Raw genomic sequence first — 16,358 nt, 5'->3', positions numbered from 1 at the left:
GGCCCAGCCGCCCAGGCGCCTCGCCGTGTTGCATGAGATGCTTGCTGAGCCAGCGGGGCACCTAGAGTTGGGCCGTTGGTTTGGACTCCTGTACCCTTGGGGGGGCATGGTGGGCAAGCAGGGAGCCTTGGATTCTGCATCTGTCAGCCAGCTGTCTGTCAGGCAGGGCTGCTGGGGAGCTGCACACCCCACAGGGCTGGGCCCTCCCTCTGCCCCCAGGCCAGGGCCACTGGGTGGGGCACAAAGGGAAAACATTTCTGTGGACAAGGATTTTCCATTTCCTATTTCTGGCTCTGGTAGAGAAGCTTCTCTGTTTTGAGCAAGGCCATTGGTAGTTATCACCACTGGTGTCCGCCCCAGCCCAGCCCCCCCCCTCCCCCCCCCACCCCACCCGGCAGCTGCGCGTTGCAGCCCCATGGTTCTCAGAGCTCCGCAGGCGGCCTCGCTTTCTCTAGAGGGATAGGAAACTGACGCCCAGAGAGGATGGCGCTTGTGAGCGTGTGGCAGCCAGGCCTGGGCTGGACTGGGGAGCACCGGGCGCAAGTCTTAGGGTGAGAAGGGAGGAGGGCTGCTTGAAGGCAGCCAGGCAGCGAGGCCGGCTCTGCCCTCACGCCTCCCTAAGGCGCTGCCTCCGTTTCCCCCACCTGGAGCATCGCCCGTGTTCTCCCCTTGTGGTTAACAGAGGGTTCCTATGACATTGTGTACACAAAGTGAGTCTTGATTCCTGTGCTGGAAACCAGGGAACAGCCACCACCCTTGTTGTTTCCCTAGCTCCCCCAGACCCAGCTGCTGGCTGTGGGTGGGAGCGTGCGTTGGCCCCGGGGAGGGGCAGGTGACTCCCCACTGCCTTGCCCTCGGTCCAGGTAGTACACAGTGCCAGGTCCCAGAGCCCTTGTCTCCGGCCTCGCTCAGCCGCCTCCCCCCTCCCCCCGTCACCAAGAACCAGCTGACGGGGCAGAGCGCAGATCTCACGCGCTGGTTGGCAGGGAGGTCGGGGCCGCCTGCCCTGTGCCCTCCTGTCCTGGGCCCTGCCTGACCCCCGGGCCCACCTGCCTGTCCCCATGCAGCGTCTTCCCACGGGAGCTGAAAGAGGTGTTCGCTTCGTGGCGGCAGGAGTGCAGCAGCCGCGGCCGGCCCGACATCAGCGAGCGGCTCATCAGCGCCTCGCTCTTTCTGCGCTTCCTCTGCCCCGCCATCATGTCACCCTCCCTCTTCAACCTGCTGCAGGAGTACCCTGACGACCGCACCGCCCGCACCCTCACCCTCATTGCCAAGGTCACCCAGAACCTGGCCAACTTCGCCAAGTGAGTGCCGAGCCCGGGAGCAGGCGGCTCCGTCCCCGCCGCTCTTAGCGCCTGCCTCTCCCTTCTTTCAAAATAAAGCCTCCTCCACACCCCGTCCTCCTCCTAGTAAAAGTACATGCCAATTTGGTACGTTTCCTCAAATTTCAAAGGTGAGAAGACGAGATATTTTTTCCTTTTGCTTTTTTGAATAACATATTATCACAAGCTTCTCCCATACCCCCTGAGCATTCCCAAGCACCATCCTGAGATGAGTGGGTAACAGCCCTCCGGAGGGGAGCAGCGTGGCTTCCTGACACATCCCCGGGGGTTGGGCACCAGGTGTCCCAGGCAGTCTCTCTCGGGTTAATGCTGTCCAGCTCTTTGCTTGTAAAGTGCTTTTGGGGTTTTCGACTGTTTTTTAGAGCAAGTCGGTGGATGTGGAAGGGTTGGGTCATCTTGTTCCTCATTCACAAAGTGAGCCCCATTCCAGGGCAGTTTCCATGCTGCCTGGACACAGAGGCACTGGTCCCAGGCTCAGGAGCTTAGCATGTTAGCCAGGGAGACATTAAATAAACAGCAGCGTAGTAGCACCAGTGTCTGTGGAGAGAAGATGGAGGCTGCCTAGAGATGACCCCCACCCCCAGCTGCATGGCAGGGTGAGGCATTTATCTGGCTCGAGTAGGGCAACGGGAGCAGAGGCTGGCATGCCCCAGAGGGCCAAGCTCCAGGCCAGGAGAAGGAAGGCCTGGAGGCCACAGCAGGCAGGAAGGCGACAAGGGCTTTAAAATGAGGGAGTGGGCTGGGCATGGTGGTGCACTCTTAGAATCCCAGTACTCAGAAGGCTGACATGGGAAGAGCGAAACTTTTGAGACCAGTCTTAGTAATTTAGCAAGACTCATAGCAACCAAGCAAGAGCCCTATTCAAAACAAGAAATAAAAACGGCTGGGTTAGCCCAGGTAGAGTGCCCCTGGGTTCAATCCCCAGCACACACACACACACACACACAAAAACAACCAAGGGAGTGGATCTCCCATATTTCTTCTGGATTCTGAAGATCACTCAGCAGCAGAGGAGGCAGGACTGGCATCAGGAGATCCAGGAGAGCATAGTCCTGCTTCTGGCAAAATGTACCCCGGAGGGGACAGGGTGCAGGAGGCAGTGTCTGTGGGGGCGAGCTTTCACGGTGATTGACGATAGTCTAGGCCTCGCCACTGGAAGACAACAGGGAGAGGGAGGAGTTGACAGCTGCCAGGTTTCTGGCCTGGGTATCTGGGTGGATGGCTGTGTCTCCACTTAGGGAGCTCAGGAGGAGGGCATGGGCCTGGTGTGCCATGGATAACCCCAGACTCAGCCAGGCTGAGCAGGAGGGACTCCCCAGGTGGGAGTTGGGGGGCATCTGAAGGCTCATCAGAGAGACCTGGGCCAAGCATGGGTCTGAGAGTCATCTGCCTGACGTTTAAACTTGAGCGGAAGGAGTCAGTCGGGGCAGTGTACAGGAGACACGGACCACACCAGGTCCTGCGATTCCAGGTGCTGAGAAGGGTGGCCGCTCTTGGCCTTGAGGAAGGAGGGCCCTGCTTACCTGGGGTCTCGGAGCACCAGGGGTGGGCAGGGAGGACGGGAGCGGAGGGGCTGGCTGGCTCGCAGCGGGGCACTCAGCCAGGCCACCCCTGTCTCCAGGTTTGGCAGCAAGGAGGAGTACATGTCGTTTATGAACCAGTTCCTGGAGCACGAGTGGACCAACATGCAGCGCTTCCTGCTGGAGATCTCCAACCCCGAGACCATCTCCAACACGGCGGGCTTCGAGGGCTACATCGACCTGGGCCGCGAGCTCTCCAGCCTGCACGCGCTGCTCTGGGAGGCCGTGAGCCAGCTGGAGCAGGTACTTGCCGGCCTGGGCCCGGGGGTGGGGATCGCCGAGCTTGTCCCCCAGCTGTGAGGTCTGAGGGCTCTCCTGTGGCGTGGATCGCCTGCTGGTTGCCGGCAGCCCAGGCTCCAGCCAGGCCCTGCAGAATCCACCAGGGTCTCGGGGCTCCATTTTTTGTGGGCAAGTGCTGTTCACCCCATCACCTGCCAGAGCGGGCACGCTCCCTTCCCTCGTGGGTGTGAGAAATGGGATCACACTTACTTCCTCGCTGAAAATACCTTTGCTGTGTTTTGAAGCCACTCGGATGGGAAGGACTAACTCCAAAGAGCCTGTACTTCCACGTGTCAGGAAATTGCAAACCTTTTTAGGGCTGGAGGGCGGCTCGGTGGCGGAGCACTTGGCAAGCATGTGCCAGGCTCGGCGTTCCATCCTTAGCACTGCAGAGACAAAACAGAATATAACCTTTCTAGAATTTTCCTGGACTGTCAGCTGGCAAGATACTTCCCTTAGCCCCTCTGACATTGCCACAGTCACATGGGTTGGCCTCCAGCGGCCCCAGCCCACACAGCGAGCAGTGTCTTGCCTGCCAGGAACCACTTCTCAAATATTCCTTGCTTTCCAAGGATGCAGGGACTGCCTTAGAGTGGAGCCAGGTTGAAGGGCCTCCCCACCTCCTGGCCCATTGGAGGTGACCACTCAGCGTGTGAGGTGCACAGCCTTCTAGACGTGTTCCCTATGTGTGGGTACACAGGCACATACAGTTCTTAACTTACTGTGGACACTGCCTGTGTCTCCCCTTCCTTCTATGGCCTCCCCACATCAGTCCATCCCGTACCACCACTGTGCCAACAAGCAGCGCACGCTGTTCCGTTTCGTGAGTTTATGTCACCAGTGCCCTAGTGATGGGCCCTTGGGTTGTCCCAGCCTGTCACTGAGCCTGTTGCTGTCCAGGCCATCCGTTGTGCTCAGGTGTATCCACCTGCTTTGGGCCATGAGAGGCAGAAGAGGAGGAAAGGAAAACAAAGGCCAGCTCCTCACGCCCATGTGGGCAGCCTTCGCCGGCCACTCAGCGCCCCACTCTCCAGGCCCCTCTAGTACCGCTCAAGGCCAGGGTGCACAAGTGGCCGGCTTCGTCACACAGTCATGGGGTGCCACGAGAATTTGAAATTGAGCGTCTGCCCCTCTGAGTTCACTCTGTTCACTGTGGGAGTTTCACGCTTGGTCTTTGCCTGTTTTCGCGCGGACCTCCACAAAAGACTGGGCAGAGGCATCGTCCCACTCCCCAGCTCAGCCCCAGAGCCTAGACTCCCCCGCGCTATGCCTAAACTATGACAGGTTCTGAAGGGCCTAGCACACCCTCTGTCCTGCACCCTGTGGTGCTCATTCTGGGCCTGGACTGTCTCTGGGCTCAGGTGTCAGGTGGACCAGGCCCCAACCCACGTTATGGAGTGGGTAGTGGTGGGGTTCCTCAGGAGCCTCTCAGATGGGGAGGTACAGGGCAGGAAGGCCTGGAATTCCAAGTGGGCTTTCCTTCCTGGGGCCAGCTAGGCAAGGCAAATATCCATGAAGTGTGGACAAGGTCAGTGTCTCCAGACCTTCACTCCCTCCCAGAAGTCACTGGGGAGCTGGTAGCAAGTGCAGGATTACAGGCACCAGGCTCTCTTCTTCCCAGACCTGCTGTTACTGACAGCTCCTCAGTGACCGCCACGTTCTTAGCTTCCCCACGTGGCCCCAGTGTGTCACACCTGCCTTTGGCCATGTCTTTTAGAGCATCGTGTCCAAGCTAGGACCTCTGCCTCGGATCCTGCGGGACGTCCACACTGCTCTAAGTACTCCAGGCAGCGGGCAGCTCCCGGGGACCAATGACCTGGCCTCCACACCAGGCTCCGGCAGCAGCAGCATCTCAGCCGGGCTGCAGAAGATGGTCATCGAGAACGATCTCTCTGGGTAAGAGTTGCCAGGTGCGCTGTGTGTACCGGGGCGTGTGGGCAGACCGGGCGCAGCTCATCTCAAATGTGGTCTCAAATGGGGGCAGAGATGCCCATGGAAACAAGCCTGGTGAGACCAAAAGTGGGTGGCGCGGGCCCTGGCCAGGGAACTCTTCCTGGAAGAGGCAGTGCTGTAGTTTCGGAGCTTTTTCCTACTTACAGTAGCATTTCCTTTGGTGGAAAAATTCTTCTTGGGGCCAAGTATGAGCAGAGGCCCAGAGAAAGACAGTCGAGTCCAGGAACAGTTGCTGGCCCACAGGCCCCCGCGCCTCCAGACCCCTGTGCCTGTTACAAGTGCTGCCCGGCCTGTAGCAGAAGCTCTAGAAGTGGGACTGTGTGCAGCAAGAGTTAGCGGGACTGCCAGCCCTTGGGGCCGGGACACGGGTGCCGAGACCCTGCCGCAGCCCCCTTGCAGCCTGCTCAGCATGTCACATGAAGGAGGAGTGGGAGGCAGATGCTTTTGGATTTTTAGGTCAAAATAGGGACATTTTGCTAAGAAACTTGGTGTTTATGTAGACCCCCATATGCTCTCTCCTCCCCGCCTCCTGCCAGCGTCCTTCTTAGACAGGCCTGGGAGCGAGAGGCCGGAGCAGCAGAGTGGGGAGCATGGTCTCTTGAGCGGTCAGCATGCAACCGTGAAGCTGGGGAGGGCGCTGAAGTCAGCCGGGGGCGCGGTGCCGCTCCCCAGGCTTCTGAGTAATCCGCCAGGGTCTGGCCGAGTAGTCACAGGCAGGAGTCGAGTGGGGACAGCCCTGAGAGGCTGCAAGTGCTGAAGCCTTGGCCGGTCTCGGTTTCTCCCATGAGAAACTATCTCCTGCCCTTGTCCAGCTCTTCCCTGCCCGTGAGTGCTGAGGCCCGGGCACCAGAGCTGTCCGTCTCAGGGCCTTGGGACCAAGCCGAGTCAAGCCCCACCTTGCTTGCCTCTCGCCCACTCAGAGCCCCGTTCATCCCTGTGTTCTTCCCCCCAGCGTCCCCTGGCCCCACCGCAGCTGGGCTTGGCCTTCAGGGAGGGTCCAGGGAGAGGCGCAGTGGGGAGGCAGGGGTGCCCGCCGAGGACAGCTGGGCTGGGCGGGGCGGGCTCAGGCCCACTCACCTGGGTCATGGCTTCCGCAGTCCTCCTCTGGTTCTGTTTCTGCCAGGAATGCCAGCCCCCGCCTGCCACTCAAGTAGGGAGTGTCAGGGGAGGTTCCACCAGGCCCCCACTTGGGTGATCAGGAGGGAAGAGGCAGAGGGAGCCCTAGTGATTTCGAAATTGGGTTTCTCACTGTGGGACCCTTAGATAACAGAGAGCCCTGCTCTGTGTGTGGGCTAGGGTTAGCTCAGGGGAGTTTTCCAGAGCAGGCCACGCCCCAGCGCCATTGTCCCAAGATGCAGCTGAGCGGGGAGAGGGCCTGCCAGGCAGCCTGCTTGGAGCCCGCAGGGCTGGTCGCTAGAGCAGAGGCTCTGTGCTCCCACCTCGGCCACGGAGCCGGGCTCCTCCCGCTCTGCCACCCCAGCCGCCCCCTCCCTAGCCTGGCGGGTCGGCGGGCGCTGTCGGTCTGGACCCCGCGGCTGCACTCACAGTTCTTCTTTTCCCCTTCTTTCCCTGTGTGTGCTTGTCTCCCTGCAGTCTGATAGATTTCACCCGGTTACCGTCTCCAACCCCCGAAAACAAGGACTTGTTTTTTGTCACAAGGTCCTCCGGGGTCCAGCCTTCGCCTGCCCGCAGCTCGAGCTACTCAGAAGCCAACGAGCCTGACCTCCAGATGGCCAACGGCGGCAAGAGCCTGTCCATGGTGGACCTGCAAGACGCCCGCACGCTGGACGGGGAGGCCGGCTCTCCGGTGGGCCCTGATGTCCTCCCCACCGACGGCCAGGCACCTGCAACTCAGCTGGTGGCCGGGTGGCCCAGCCGGGCCGCCCCAGTGAGCCTGGCAGGGCTGGCCACCGTGCGGCGGGCAGGCCAGACGCCGACCACGCCGGGCACCTCCGAGGGCGCACCAGGCCGGCCCCAGCTGTTGGCACCGCTCTCCTTCCAGAACCCTGTGTACCAGATGGCGGCTGGCCTGCCGCTGTCGCCCCGCGGCCTTGGCGACTCCGGCTCCGAGGGTCATAGCTCCCTGAGCTCCCACAGCAACAGCGAAGAGCTGGCGGCCGCCGCCAAGCTGGGAAGTTTCAGCACTGCCGCTGAGGAGCTGGCGCGGAGGCCCGGCGAGCTGGCACGGCGGCAGATGTCACTGACTGAGAAGGGCGGGCAGCCCACAGTGCCACGGCAGAACAGCGCTGGCCCTCAGCGGAGGATCGACCAGCCGCCGCCCCCACCACCGCCACCGCCTCCTGCCCCCCGGGGCCGGACACCCCCAACCCTGCTGAGCACCCTGCAGTACCCACGGCCCTCGAGCGGAACCCTGGCGTCGGCCTCACCAGATTGGGCTGGCCCTGGGGCCCGGCTGCGGCAGCAGTCGTCTTCCTCCAAGGGGGACAGCCCGGAGCTGAAGCCTCGGGCGGTGCACAAGCAGGTCAGTGCGGGACAGAGGGCGGGTGGCCCTGGCACGGCCATGTCGCCACATCATGCTCCTCCCGGTCATTTCACCTCGCCAGCACCCAGCCGCCATCCCATGCTGAGCGATGCCAAACGCAGCCCCATCGCCACCTGCCGCATGCACTAGCCCTCCCCCAACATCCGGGCACTGTGGCCTTAGGGGTGCCACGTCCCTCTACCAGTGTCAGGGAGCGAGGGAGGGGTCTCTTCGTCTCTGGTTCCACATTTGTTAAATCCCCACCCAGCGCAGGAGTCTACCCATTCCTTGCTGGCCCCTGTACTTCCCTTTTCCAGGCTGAGCTGGCCTTTCAGCGCAGCCTCCAGGCAGGTCGGAGGTCCCTGTCACCGAGAGCTGCAGGCGGGATGCGGGCAGGTGTCCTGCCTGGGCTGACTGCCTTGCCTGGCACCAGCACCCTCAGCCTAACCTGCTGCGGTGTTCCCAGCGGCAGCAGAGTATGGCGTTCAGGAGCCTCGGGAGAGAGAGATGGCGCAGGGCCTGCACTCGGGCAGCTGGGGGTGCCTTCCCTTCCTGCCGGCTCCCGAGCCCCTGGTCCCTGCAGCCTGCAGTGCCACCCACCACCCGCCCCCTCACAGCTGTGTTTCGTTGTAGGGCCCTTCACCTGTGAGCCCCAATGCCCTGGATCGCACGGCCGCTTGGCTCTTGACCATGAACGCGCAGTTGTTAGAAGACGAGGGCCTGGGCCCAGACCCCCCCCACAGGGATAGGCTAAGGAGTAAGGAGGAACTCAGCCAAGCAGAAAAGGTAAAGCCGCACCCGGGCAGGGGGGCGGGGCCTCTCTGCAGCAGCAGGAACCTCCCTGAGCCTCAGCGGCAGCAGCGAGGGGTGCCAAGCATCCCCGCCCGCCCTGGACAGTGAGAGCAGCAGCCGGTGTCCTCCGGGAGGCAGCGGCACAGGGACTTAGCTTAGACCTGAGCTTCCCGTGCAGGCTGTGTCGGCGTCACCTGGAGCCACCGGGGCCAGACGCTTGGGGCCCGAGAGGCCCCTTTTCCTGGGTGACCGTGACGGCTGAGCTCTTAAGGATGGGTGCCAGAGAGGCACCTGGAGACGGTTGGGGCAAGCCGCAGGCACGAGGTGCAGAAACTCAGGTCTTGTCCCCAAGACAGCTGGGAGAGCTGCCCCGGCCGGCCACTGCTCCTGAGGCTTGTGCCGCCCAGTCCTGGCTCTTCAGTTCCGGAGCCTGGGACGATGGCCGAGTTAGCAGGGGAAGGGCTCAGGTTGCCATTGGCACTTTATTCTTCCCAGGAGAAACGGTTGACTTTAAAAACGCGAATCCTCACCCCACCACACATGTCTAGCACGTGTGGCCAGTGGGTGCTCCGACTGCCTTCCCAAACCTGCAGTTGTTGCGGCAACCCCCGGGGTAATCCTTGTCTTTCCTGGAGGCCCAAGTCCAGGTAGACAGGAGCCAGTACAGGCTCCCCTGGAGGCCATGCCTGCCCACTCGCCTCTGGGCGCTCTCACCCGCAGGGCCCAAGATGCCTTCAGTGGCCTCGTGGGCAGGTCCCGGGGGACGTGGCAGTGCCCCTCCCTGCTCTCGAGTGAGGTCCATTTCCATGCTGCATTTGCCGCCCTCCACCACCCCCCAGTCTGCTGCATCCACCTGCTTTCACCATAACTGTGTGCAGGGGACCCCGGGGACGTGGCCCACGGTGCTCCAAGAGCCGAGTTTGCGAGGAGAGAGGAGGCCTGGCCTCACCCTGGGCTCCCTGCCTCCTTCTGTTGGAGGCAGCTGGCTCCAGCGCAGCCTCCCGGCATGTCTGACCCTTGCGCCTCCTCTCCTCCCGTGAGGTGGAGTCGGCCTCAGAGCCTGGGCCCCTTGCCTTTGCTGTGCCCTCTCCAGTCCCACACACCACCCTCCCTGATCCCGTGACCCGGTCGCCTCCCAGGCGGCTTCCCTCCCACTGCGTCCCCACCTCTCTGGGTGCTTTGGTCCAATGTCCTCACGCCCCAGGGTCTTTGAAACCTCCATTTTTTATAGAAAGGTGGAGCGTCACAGATAAGCTCTCCCTTCCGAGATTTGGGGTTGAGTCTTTGCCCCCCTCGTGGCCATTCGGAACAGGCTGGAAGGTCAGAGTGGAGAGGCCCCCGGCGGGAACCAGCTTGGTCTCGACACAAGCCTAGGCCTTCCCGCCAGGCTTCCTCCGCCCGTGCCCCCTCAGGCTGACGAGGCTCTGCTCTGTCCCGGTGCCGTGCCCGGGCACTCTGCCCTCCTGGCAGGACTTGGCAGTGCTGCAGGACAAGCTGCGGATTTCCACCAAGAAGCTGGAGGAGTATGAGACGCTGTTCAAGTGCCAGGAGGAGACGACACAGAAACTGGTGCTGGAGTACCAGGCGCGGCTGGAGGAAGGCGAGGAGCGGCTGCGGCGGCAGCAGGAGGACAAGGACATCCAGATGAAGGGCATCATCAGCAGGTGGGGGCGCCTGCCCACTGCCCTGGGGGCACCAGCCCCGGGGCTGGGACGAAGCTGACACGGAGCAGGGTTGTGCCTGGGGAGTACAGAATTGGGGAGGGCGGGAAGGGTTTGGGGTACCAGCAGAAACAATGAGCACTCTTTTCAGAGCAGGGAAAGTGGACGTGTCCGTCACACAACATGAGTGGAGGTGTGGGGGGTGTGTGGGACAGAAGAGCCCAGATTTCCCCTGGAGAATCTGGATGTGCCAGAGCACCGCGGGGAGCGCTTTGGTTGGGGAGGGAGAAGATGCTGGTTGGGGTTATGCGGCGTTGCAGAGTGCCTGGTTCTCTGGGGAGGGTTTCTGGAGAGCAGCTGGCTTTAATGGTGGCTGTCGTCTCTGTTGAGGACTTGTCGGGGTCCGCGTTGCCTCCCCGTATCTGCCCTCACCGGTGCTGGTATAGAGGGCACATTTCCTTGATGTCTGCAGACAGGATGCAGGCCAGCCCATGAGGTCCATGTCCTAGAGTTACTTCCTTACAGGAGTAATGCCAGGCAAAAGCAGAGGAGTGTGGGTTTGCAGCCTAGGACCCTGTCACCTGGACAGGTTTATGGAGTGCTCAGCAGCCAGCTGAGCCCCACCCCCACCCCATGCCCGGTCCACAGCACAAGTTCTTCCCACATTCCGTCTGCGCGGACCTTGCTTCTTCCTTCCTGAGTCCTTTGCTCCCTTACCTGTGGGTGTGTTCTTGTTAAAATGGCTCACCTGAGAACTAAGGCGACTAGAGACCAGCTCCGCTCTTGCCTCCCCTCCTGTGTGGCTCCAGAACGGGGGCCTTTCTCAACCTGACGCCTCCTCCGAATGGAGTCTGTTTGGGGTTGAGCATGCTCCCGAACCCCGTGGTTTACGACACATTTATTTCTCCTAGCCAGGGCTGGTGTACTTCCTCCCTGATGTAAACGTCAGTTGGGTCAATGGGGCTGGTAGGTGGTGCTATTCAGGTCGCCTATAACCTTACCGCTTTTTCTGCCTACTTACCGATGTTCTACCAATTATTGAGAATGTTGAGGTGTCCAGTTTCTCCTGTTTCTCCCTTTATTTCTATTGTTGTTTGCTTTGTTTATTATGCTGAGGTCCCTCTGCTTTTAGGATTATTGTATCCCGTTGATGAACTGAGCTCTTTATCGTTGTAAAACCACTTTCTTTCTTCATAATATTCCTTGCTCTGGAATCTCTCATGACTTTAACATAGCCACCTCAACTTTCTTTTGATCACTGCTAGTGTTGTATATACTTTTCCGTTGCTATACTTTTAACCCATTATCTCAGTCCGTTCAAGCTATTCCCAACAACATGCTTTTAGATCGGGTAATTGATGAACAACAGGAATTCATTGCACATGGTTCTGAAGGCTAGGATTCCCAAGATCAAGGTGCCAGCAGATTTAGTGTTTGGAGAAGATTCTTCATAGAAGGCCTCTTGTTAATGTGTCCTTACCTGGTACAAGGCGTAAACAAGCTCCCTCAGGCTTCTCGTGTAAGGACACTAATCCCACTCAAAAGGACAGAGACCTCTTGACCTAATCACCCTGAGTCATCCCATCACCTTGAGGGTTAGGTTTTAATGTATGAATTTGGGAGGAGACACAGATACTCAGACCATAGTATATAAAGGGAGCATCTTATAATTCCCTTATTTGCTTCTCATCTAATCTAATAGTCGTTGCTGTTTAAGTAGAGTATTTAGACCATTTACGTTTAATGTAATTATGAATAGATTATGTCAGTCTCATCCTATTTGTTTCCTATTTATAGCATCTCTCTCTTTTTTCTGCCTTCTTTTGGACTGTGTATTTTCTGTAATTCCATTTCATCTCCTTTATTGGTTTGTTAACTCTGTCTCCCTACAGCTCTGCTCTGTCAGTCTCATATCGTGTTTTTTACTTTAGATACTGTGCTTCTCACCTCCAGAATTACATTTTGGTTTGACTTCTGCCCATTTTCCCCCCATCATGCTCACATACGTTCTATTTTCTTGAACATGTAGAATAGACATAAAATAGTTTTTGTGTCCTTGTTCACAAATTCCCTCATTGCTGACCTTTGTCTCCTGGGTCTGGGTCTCATTTTCCTACTTCTCTGCCTACTTGGTAGTTTTTGATAAGATGCCAAGCATCGTGAACTTTATAGCAGGGTGCTGGATGTGTTTGTGTTTGTTTACGTACTTTTGAGATGTGTTCTGGGCTATTTGGAATCATCCTAGCCCTTCCTGGATTCGCGTCCAGCTTTGTTAGGGCGGTCCTGCCTGCAGCACCGGGAGCTGGGCTGATCCGCCTGTGGAGGCAGCGCCTCTGGGGACATGGGGGCGGCCTTCTGCTCTAGCTGGTAGGAGCAGGAGCTGTCTTGGAAGTCACTGTACTACTCGGGCTGCTCAGTATCCAAAAGCCTTTATTTCAGATTCTGTGTCCGGTTTTCTAGTTTGTCTGCTTCCTTTAAAGTCAGGAGTCTAAGTCCGCTCTCCCTCTAATGGGATTTCTTTTCATTTATATCATCTAACTCCCCCCTACAGACTTTCGCAGTGCCCCCTCCTGGAGGGGAGCCCGCTGTGGTGCAGCCTACCTGCCCCTTCCTCCTGGCCAGTGTTCCTGACCCGTCGTCCCTCACCCCTCACAGCAGCCACATGGCCACATGGCATGGGCAGGGACGGGAAGGGAAACTGAGGCCAGCGCTTGTAGAACCGTCATGGCCGAGGCAGGCAGAACTGGGCTCTGCGGGGCAGTGGCCAGGAGACAAGCGACCCAGGGACGGTGTCAAGGGCTCAGGGAGGGCAGAGCATCTGCAGGGGCCCTCCTCCTCCTCCTCCTCCTTCCCCTCCTCTACTTTCTCTCCCCTTTCCCCTCTCCTCCTCCTCCCCCCCTTCCCTGCACCATTACCCACCATCTCAGGGTGGGGGGAGTCACGAAGAAGATCTGACTCCGCCCCACCACCCACCTTGGTTCCTAGAAGAATTTCATGAAAGGGGCAGCCAGGGCCTCCTGGGGACGGCACTGGGGTGGAGAGTGGCCGCCAGGAAGGCGCGCCATGACAGGACAGGTGCGGGCCTGATGGGCCTTCCCACAGGCCTCACTCCTCTTCACCTCCCGGCCAGCCTGACCGCCTGTCCCCTGTCACAGGTTAATGTCCGTGGAGGAGGAGCTGAAGAAGGACCACGCAGAGATGCAGGCAGCCGTGGACTCCAAGCAGAAGATCATCGACGCCCAGGTGGGGCCCTGGCCCTTCGGGCGGCCACAGGTGTCATAGGACCTAGCAGAGGAGGGGTGGCCTTGGAGAAGGGCAGGACGATCCCTGCCCCAAGAGGTCGACAAGCAGTCCCTGCGGCCCACGCGCTCACTAGTGCAGGCTGTGCGCTCTGTGCTGCTGGGACACTGCGGCAGGAGGGAGGGATGCTGACCAAGACGGGAAGCTCCCGGGAGGGGCGTAGGCAGGGCTGGGGGGGTGGCCAGCCGGCTGGGCAGAGGCTCTTGTTCAGACATGCAGAGGACTCAGGTTGCTCAGCCTGAACTGCGCAGACCAGGAGCTGTGACCTCGAGTGTCTCATGTGCCCTTGACCCCGGCCTGCCCTTAGGCCTCAGGGCCCCATGACATCACGCTGTGACCTCGCTGGGGTGGGGAGAGAAGCAGGCAGCCGGCCACGTGCCAGCCACTCTGCGGCCAGGTGCCCTCCCCACAGCCCGGCCCGCTGACGCCCTCCTTGCCCGCAGGAGAAGCGCATTGCCTCGCTGGACGCCGCCAACGCCCGCCTCATGAGCGCCCTGACGCAGCTGAAAGAGAGGTACAGCATGCAAGCCCGTAACGGCATCTCCCCCACCAACCCCACCAAATTGCAGATTACTGAGAACGGCGAGTTCCGAAACAGCAGCAATTGTTAACCTCCTGAGGAGGGGGACTGTGGCGGCCCAGGGTGGGGTCTCACCCCGGCCAGGGAGGCCCCGCAGTGGCGGCCCCAGCGCCGTGGCAGGAGGCCGAGGCGGCCCCTCCCCTCGGCCACCGTCCAGGAGGCGGCCGCACAGGGAGCCGCGAGAGACTGACGCCGCGTGGCCGGCACTGGCCTCCCCTTCTCTTCCGCCCGAGAAGCGCGCTCAGGAGCAGGCAGAAGAGACTGAGCGGGGTGGCGGGGGGAACAGGCCCGCCAAACCATGTCTGTTGGCTACTGAATTCAGTGTGCGTCTCCTGCCCGCCTCGACCTGGCCATGTGCATGCTCCCCCGCCCTGCGGGGAGGGAGCTGCCTGTAGAGGGCCTCGCTGGAGGCCGCTGACCCTGGAACCTGATGGGGGTGCAGGCAGGGTGGCGGGAGGTCACGGAGCCAGGGGTGTGTCCCCTGCCTCTGCATGCGGCCTGCCAGGACCCTTCCTGGCTGCGGAGCTGAGGACTCATCCCGAGCCCCCGTACCTGTCCCAGGTGCCCCTCCACCGCCTGCCCACTAGACCAGTGAGGAGCGTGGCCTTTTCTTCGGGGAGGTCTGAGCCCACCTTGCCACGTGGCCCGGGCCGATGCTCTCAGGCTGCAGGGTGGCGCTGCACACCTCGGCTGCCGCCTCCAGGGCACAGGGGCCCCGTGGGGCGTGGCCAGCTGGCACTCACCCCAAAAGGTGATCTTTCCTCTGATGGTTTAAAAGAAAAACTTCTGAACGCCTGCAGGCCCTGAGAAGGTGGATAACTGTGATTTTTTTTCCTTTCACAGTATGCATTAGAAACAAAAGCCCGCTTGCTCGCTTGCTGGAACACAGGGGCCTTTTAAATTGAGCGTGCGCACTGCATGGGAAATAGCGGCCCCGGAGGATGTTAGACTTGCTCCCTCTCCAAGACGGCAGCAGCCTGCACAGGCCCCGCGTGCAGCCGCCGCCTCCTCACCCCTCCCGGCCCCAGCGAGGACCCAGGTCTGCAGACAGGGAGGGGCGCCCTGCGGGCTGGCCCCTCAGCCCTAGGCTGTCCCCTAGCTATCCCCCTCCCCGCTTGGCGGGACTAGAGCCCACACTGGCGGGAGCTTGGGTCTCTCGGCCTAAGACCCCAAGCCCTGGCCCTGGGTCACCTAGGGCAGGAGCTGGGCCTTTGCCAGCTGCAGGAGCCCCGCCTCTGCCCCTGGGGCAAGAATGTGCCACAGAGTCCCCCCAGGAAGGGTGGGAGTGCTGGGGTACCCCAGAGCCACGCGCACCCCACCAGGCCCATGGGCAGGTGCCGCAGCTGCTCTGGGAAGGGACTTTGAAGTGTGCCCTATAATCCAGCCAGGCTAGAGACATGTGGTGGAGAGGGCTATGCCTGCACTGGGTGGGGACCTCAGGAAGGGAGGAGGAGGGCTGAGCGCCTGCTGCCCCCCACCCGCCCCGCTCCCACACACACCCCTGCGCCTTGGTTCAGACCAGGGCAGCCTCAGGCGAGGCCTGGGCCAGTCGTGGCCTCCTCTGGTCGTGTCGGCCCCCACTGCCCAGGAGCCTGCTCCCCACCTGCCCTGACTCGAACAGGGCCTCGAGCTGGGCAGCTCTTAGCAATACGGGGAGGCCCGAGGCCTGGCGGGAGGGTGGGCGCCATGGCCGGCGCTGGCTGCCCGTGGTGGCCGGCGAGCTCTCAGGTGAGAGCCTCATTTACCTAGTGCAAAAACTGTAAAAGTGTACAGACTCCTCACAGATTTTTATCTTAATTGCAAGTCTGACGATTTTTGTAAATGTTCTTGGTGTTTGACTGTAATGTAACTATTTCAGCTAAGGGTTGTACATAGTTCTCTAGCCCTGGTGCTGCGGGGGCTGGCCGGGGCTGCCGCTCCCCACCGCCTCTATTGTATTTTGTATCTAGAGAACGTGCAGACAGGTAGGGGAAGAGCTTTGGGGTCAGGGTGTTTGTGTCTCTTCCCCGCCTGTGGCCATATCTGTGGCTCTGCAGGCAGCCTCCTGGGCGGAGGCTGGTGGGACATGGCCCTGGCAGGGCCAGTAAAAGGGGTTCCTGCCTGGGGCCACAGAGGACCTGTGTCCCTGGGGCCGGGCTTGGGCTTCCCAAGGTCCCCAGGGAAGGATGAGTCCTGCTTGAAGGGAGACTGAGGCCTAGGGCTCCCTGGCCACCGAGCCCCACGCTCCTGGAGGAGGCCGCCTCCTCCCTGCCAACACCGAAACCTGACATTTTTTGCGCAACTCGTATGTTCAGGATGAAGGAAACTGCCAAACTTCCTATACATGGAGACTTTTTCTGACTGCCCAGATGGGGTTGGGGAACCAGGGCCAGAGACCTCGAGGCACCT

The 16,358-nt window shown here is 60.5% G+C and overlaps 1 protein-coding gene across 5 annotated transcripts in view; it reads left to right on the top strand.

Moving 5' to 3' along the window:
- Nucleotides 1-14,001, top strand: part of DAB2IP (DAB2 interacting protein) — a gene marked incomplete at both ends in the record, with an annotated part of 197,698 nt that extends 183,697 nt beyond the window's left edge. For all 5 annotated transcript variants that reach the window (XM_080708713.1, XM_080708712.1, XM_080708711.1 and 2 more), the window contains 8 exons: nucleotides 1,068-1,304; nucleotides 2,965-3,166; nucleotides 4,920-5,098; nucleotides 6,749-7,637; nucleotides 8,271-8,423; nucleotides 9,900-10,093; nucleotides 13,246-13,333; nucleotides 13,834-14,001. In XM_080708713.1, coding sequence (XP_080564839.1) covers nucleotides 1,068-1,304; nucleotides 2,965-3,166; nucleotides 4,920-5,098; nucleotides 6,749-7,637; nucleotides 8,271-8,423; nucleotides 9,900-10,093; nucleotides 13,246-13,333; nucleotides 13,834-14,001 — 2,110 coding nt within the window. The remainder of the gene's footprint in view (nucleotides 1-1,067; nucleotides 1,305-2,964; nucleotides 3,167-4,919; nucleotides 5,099-6,748; nucleotides 7,638-8,270; nucleotides 8,424-9,899; nucleotides 10,094-13,245; nucleotides 13,334-13,833) is intronic.
- Nucleotides 14,002-16,358: the final 2,357 nt, after the last annotated feature.

This window comes from Muscardinus avellanarius (assembly GCF_963383645.1).
Source record: "Muscardinus avellanarius genome assembly, chromosome: 13".
Classification (NCBI taxonomy): Eukaryota; Metazoa; Chordata; class Mammalia; order Rodentia; family Gliridae; genus Muscardinus; species Muscardinus avellanarius.
The sequence above is the reverse complement of the archived record's forward strand: the minus strand, read 5'-3'. Positions and strand labels throughout refer to the sequence as shown.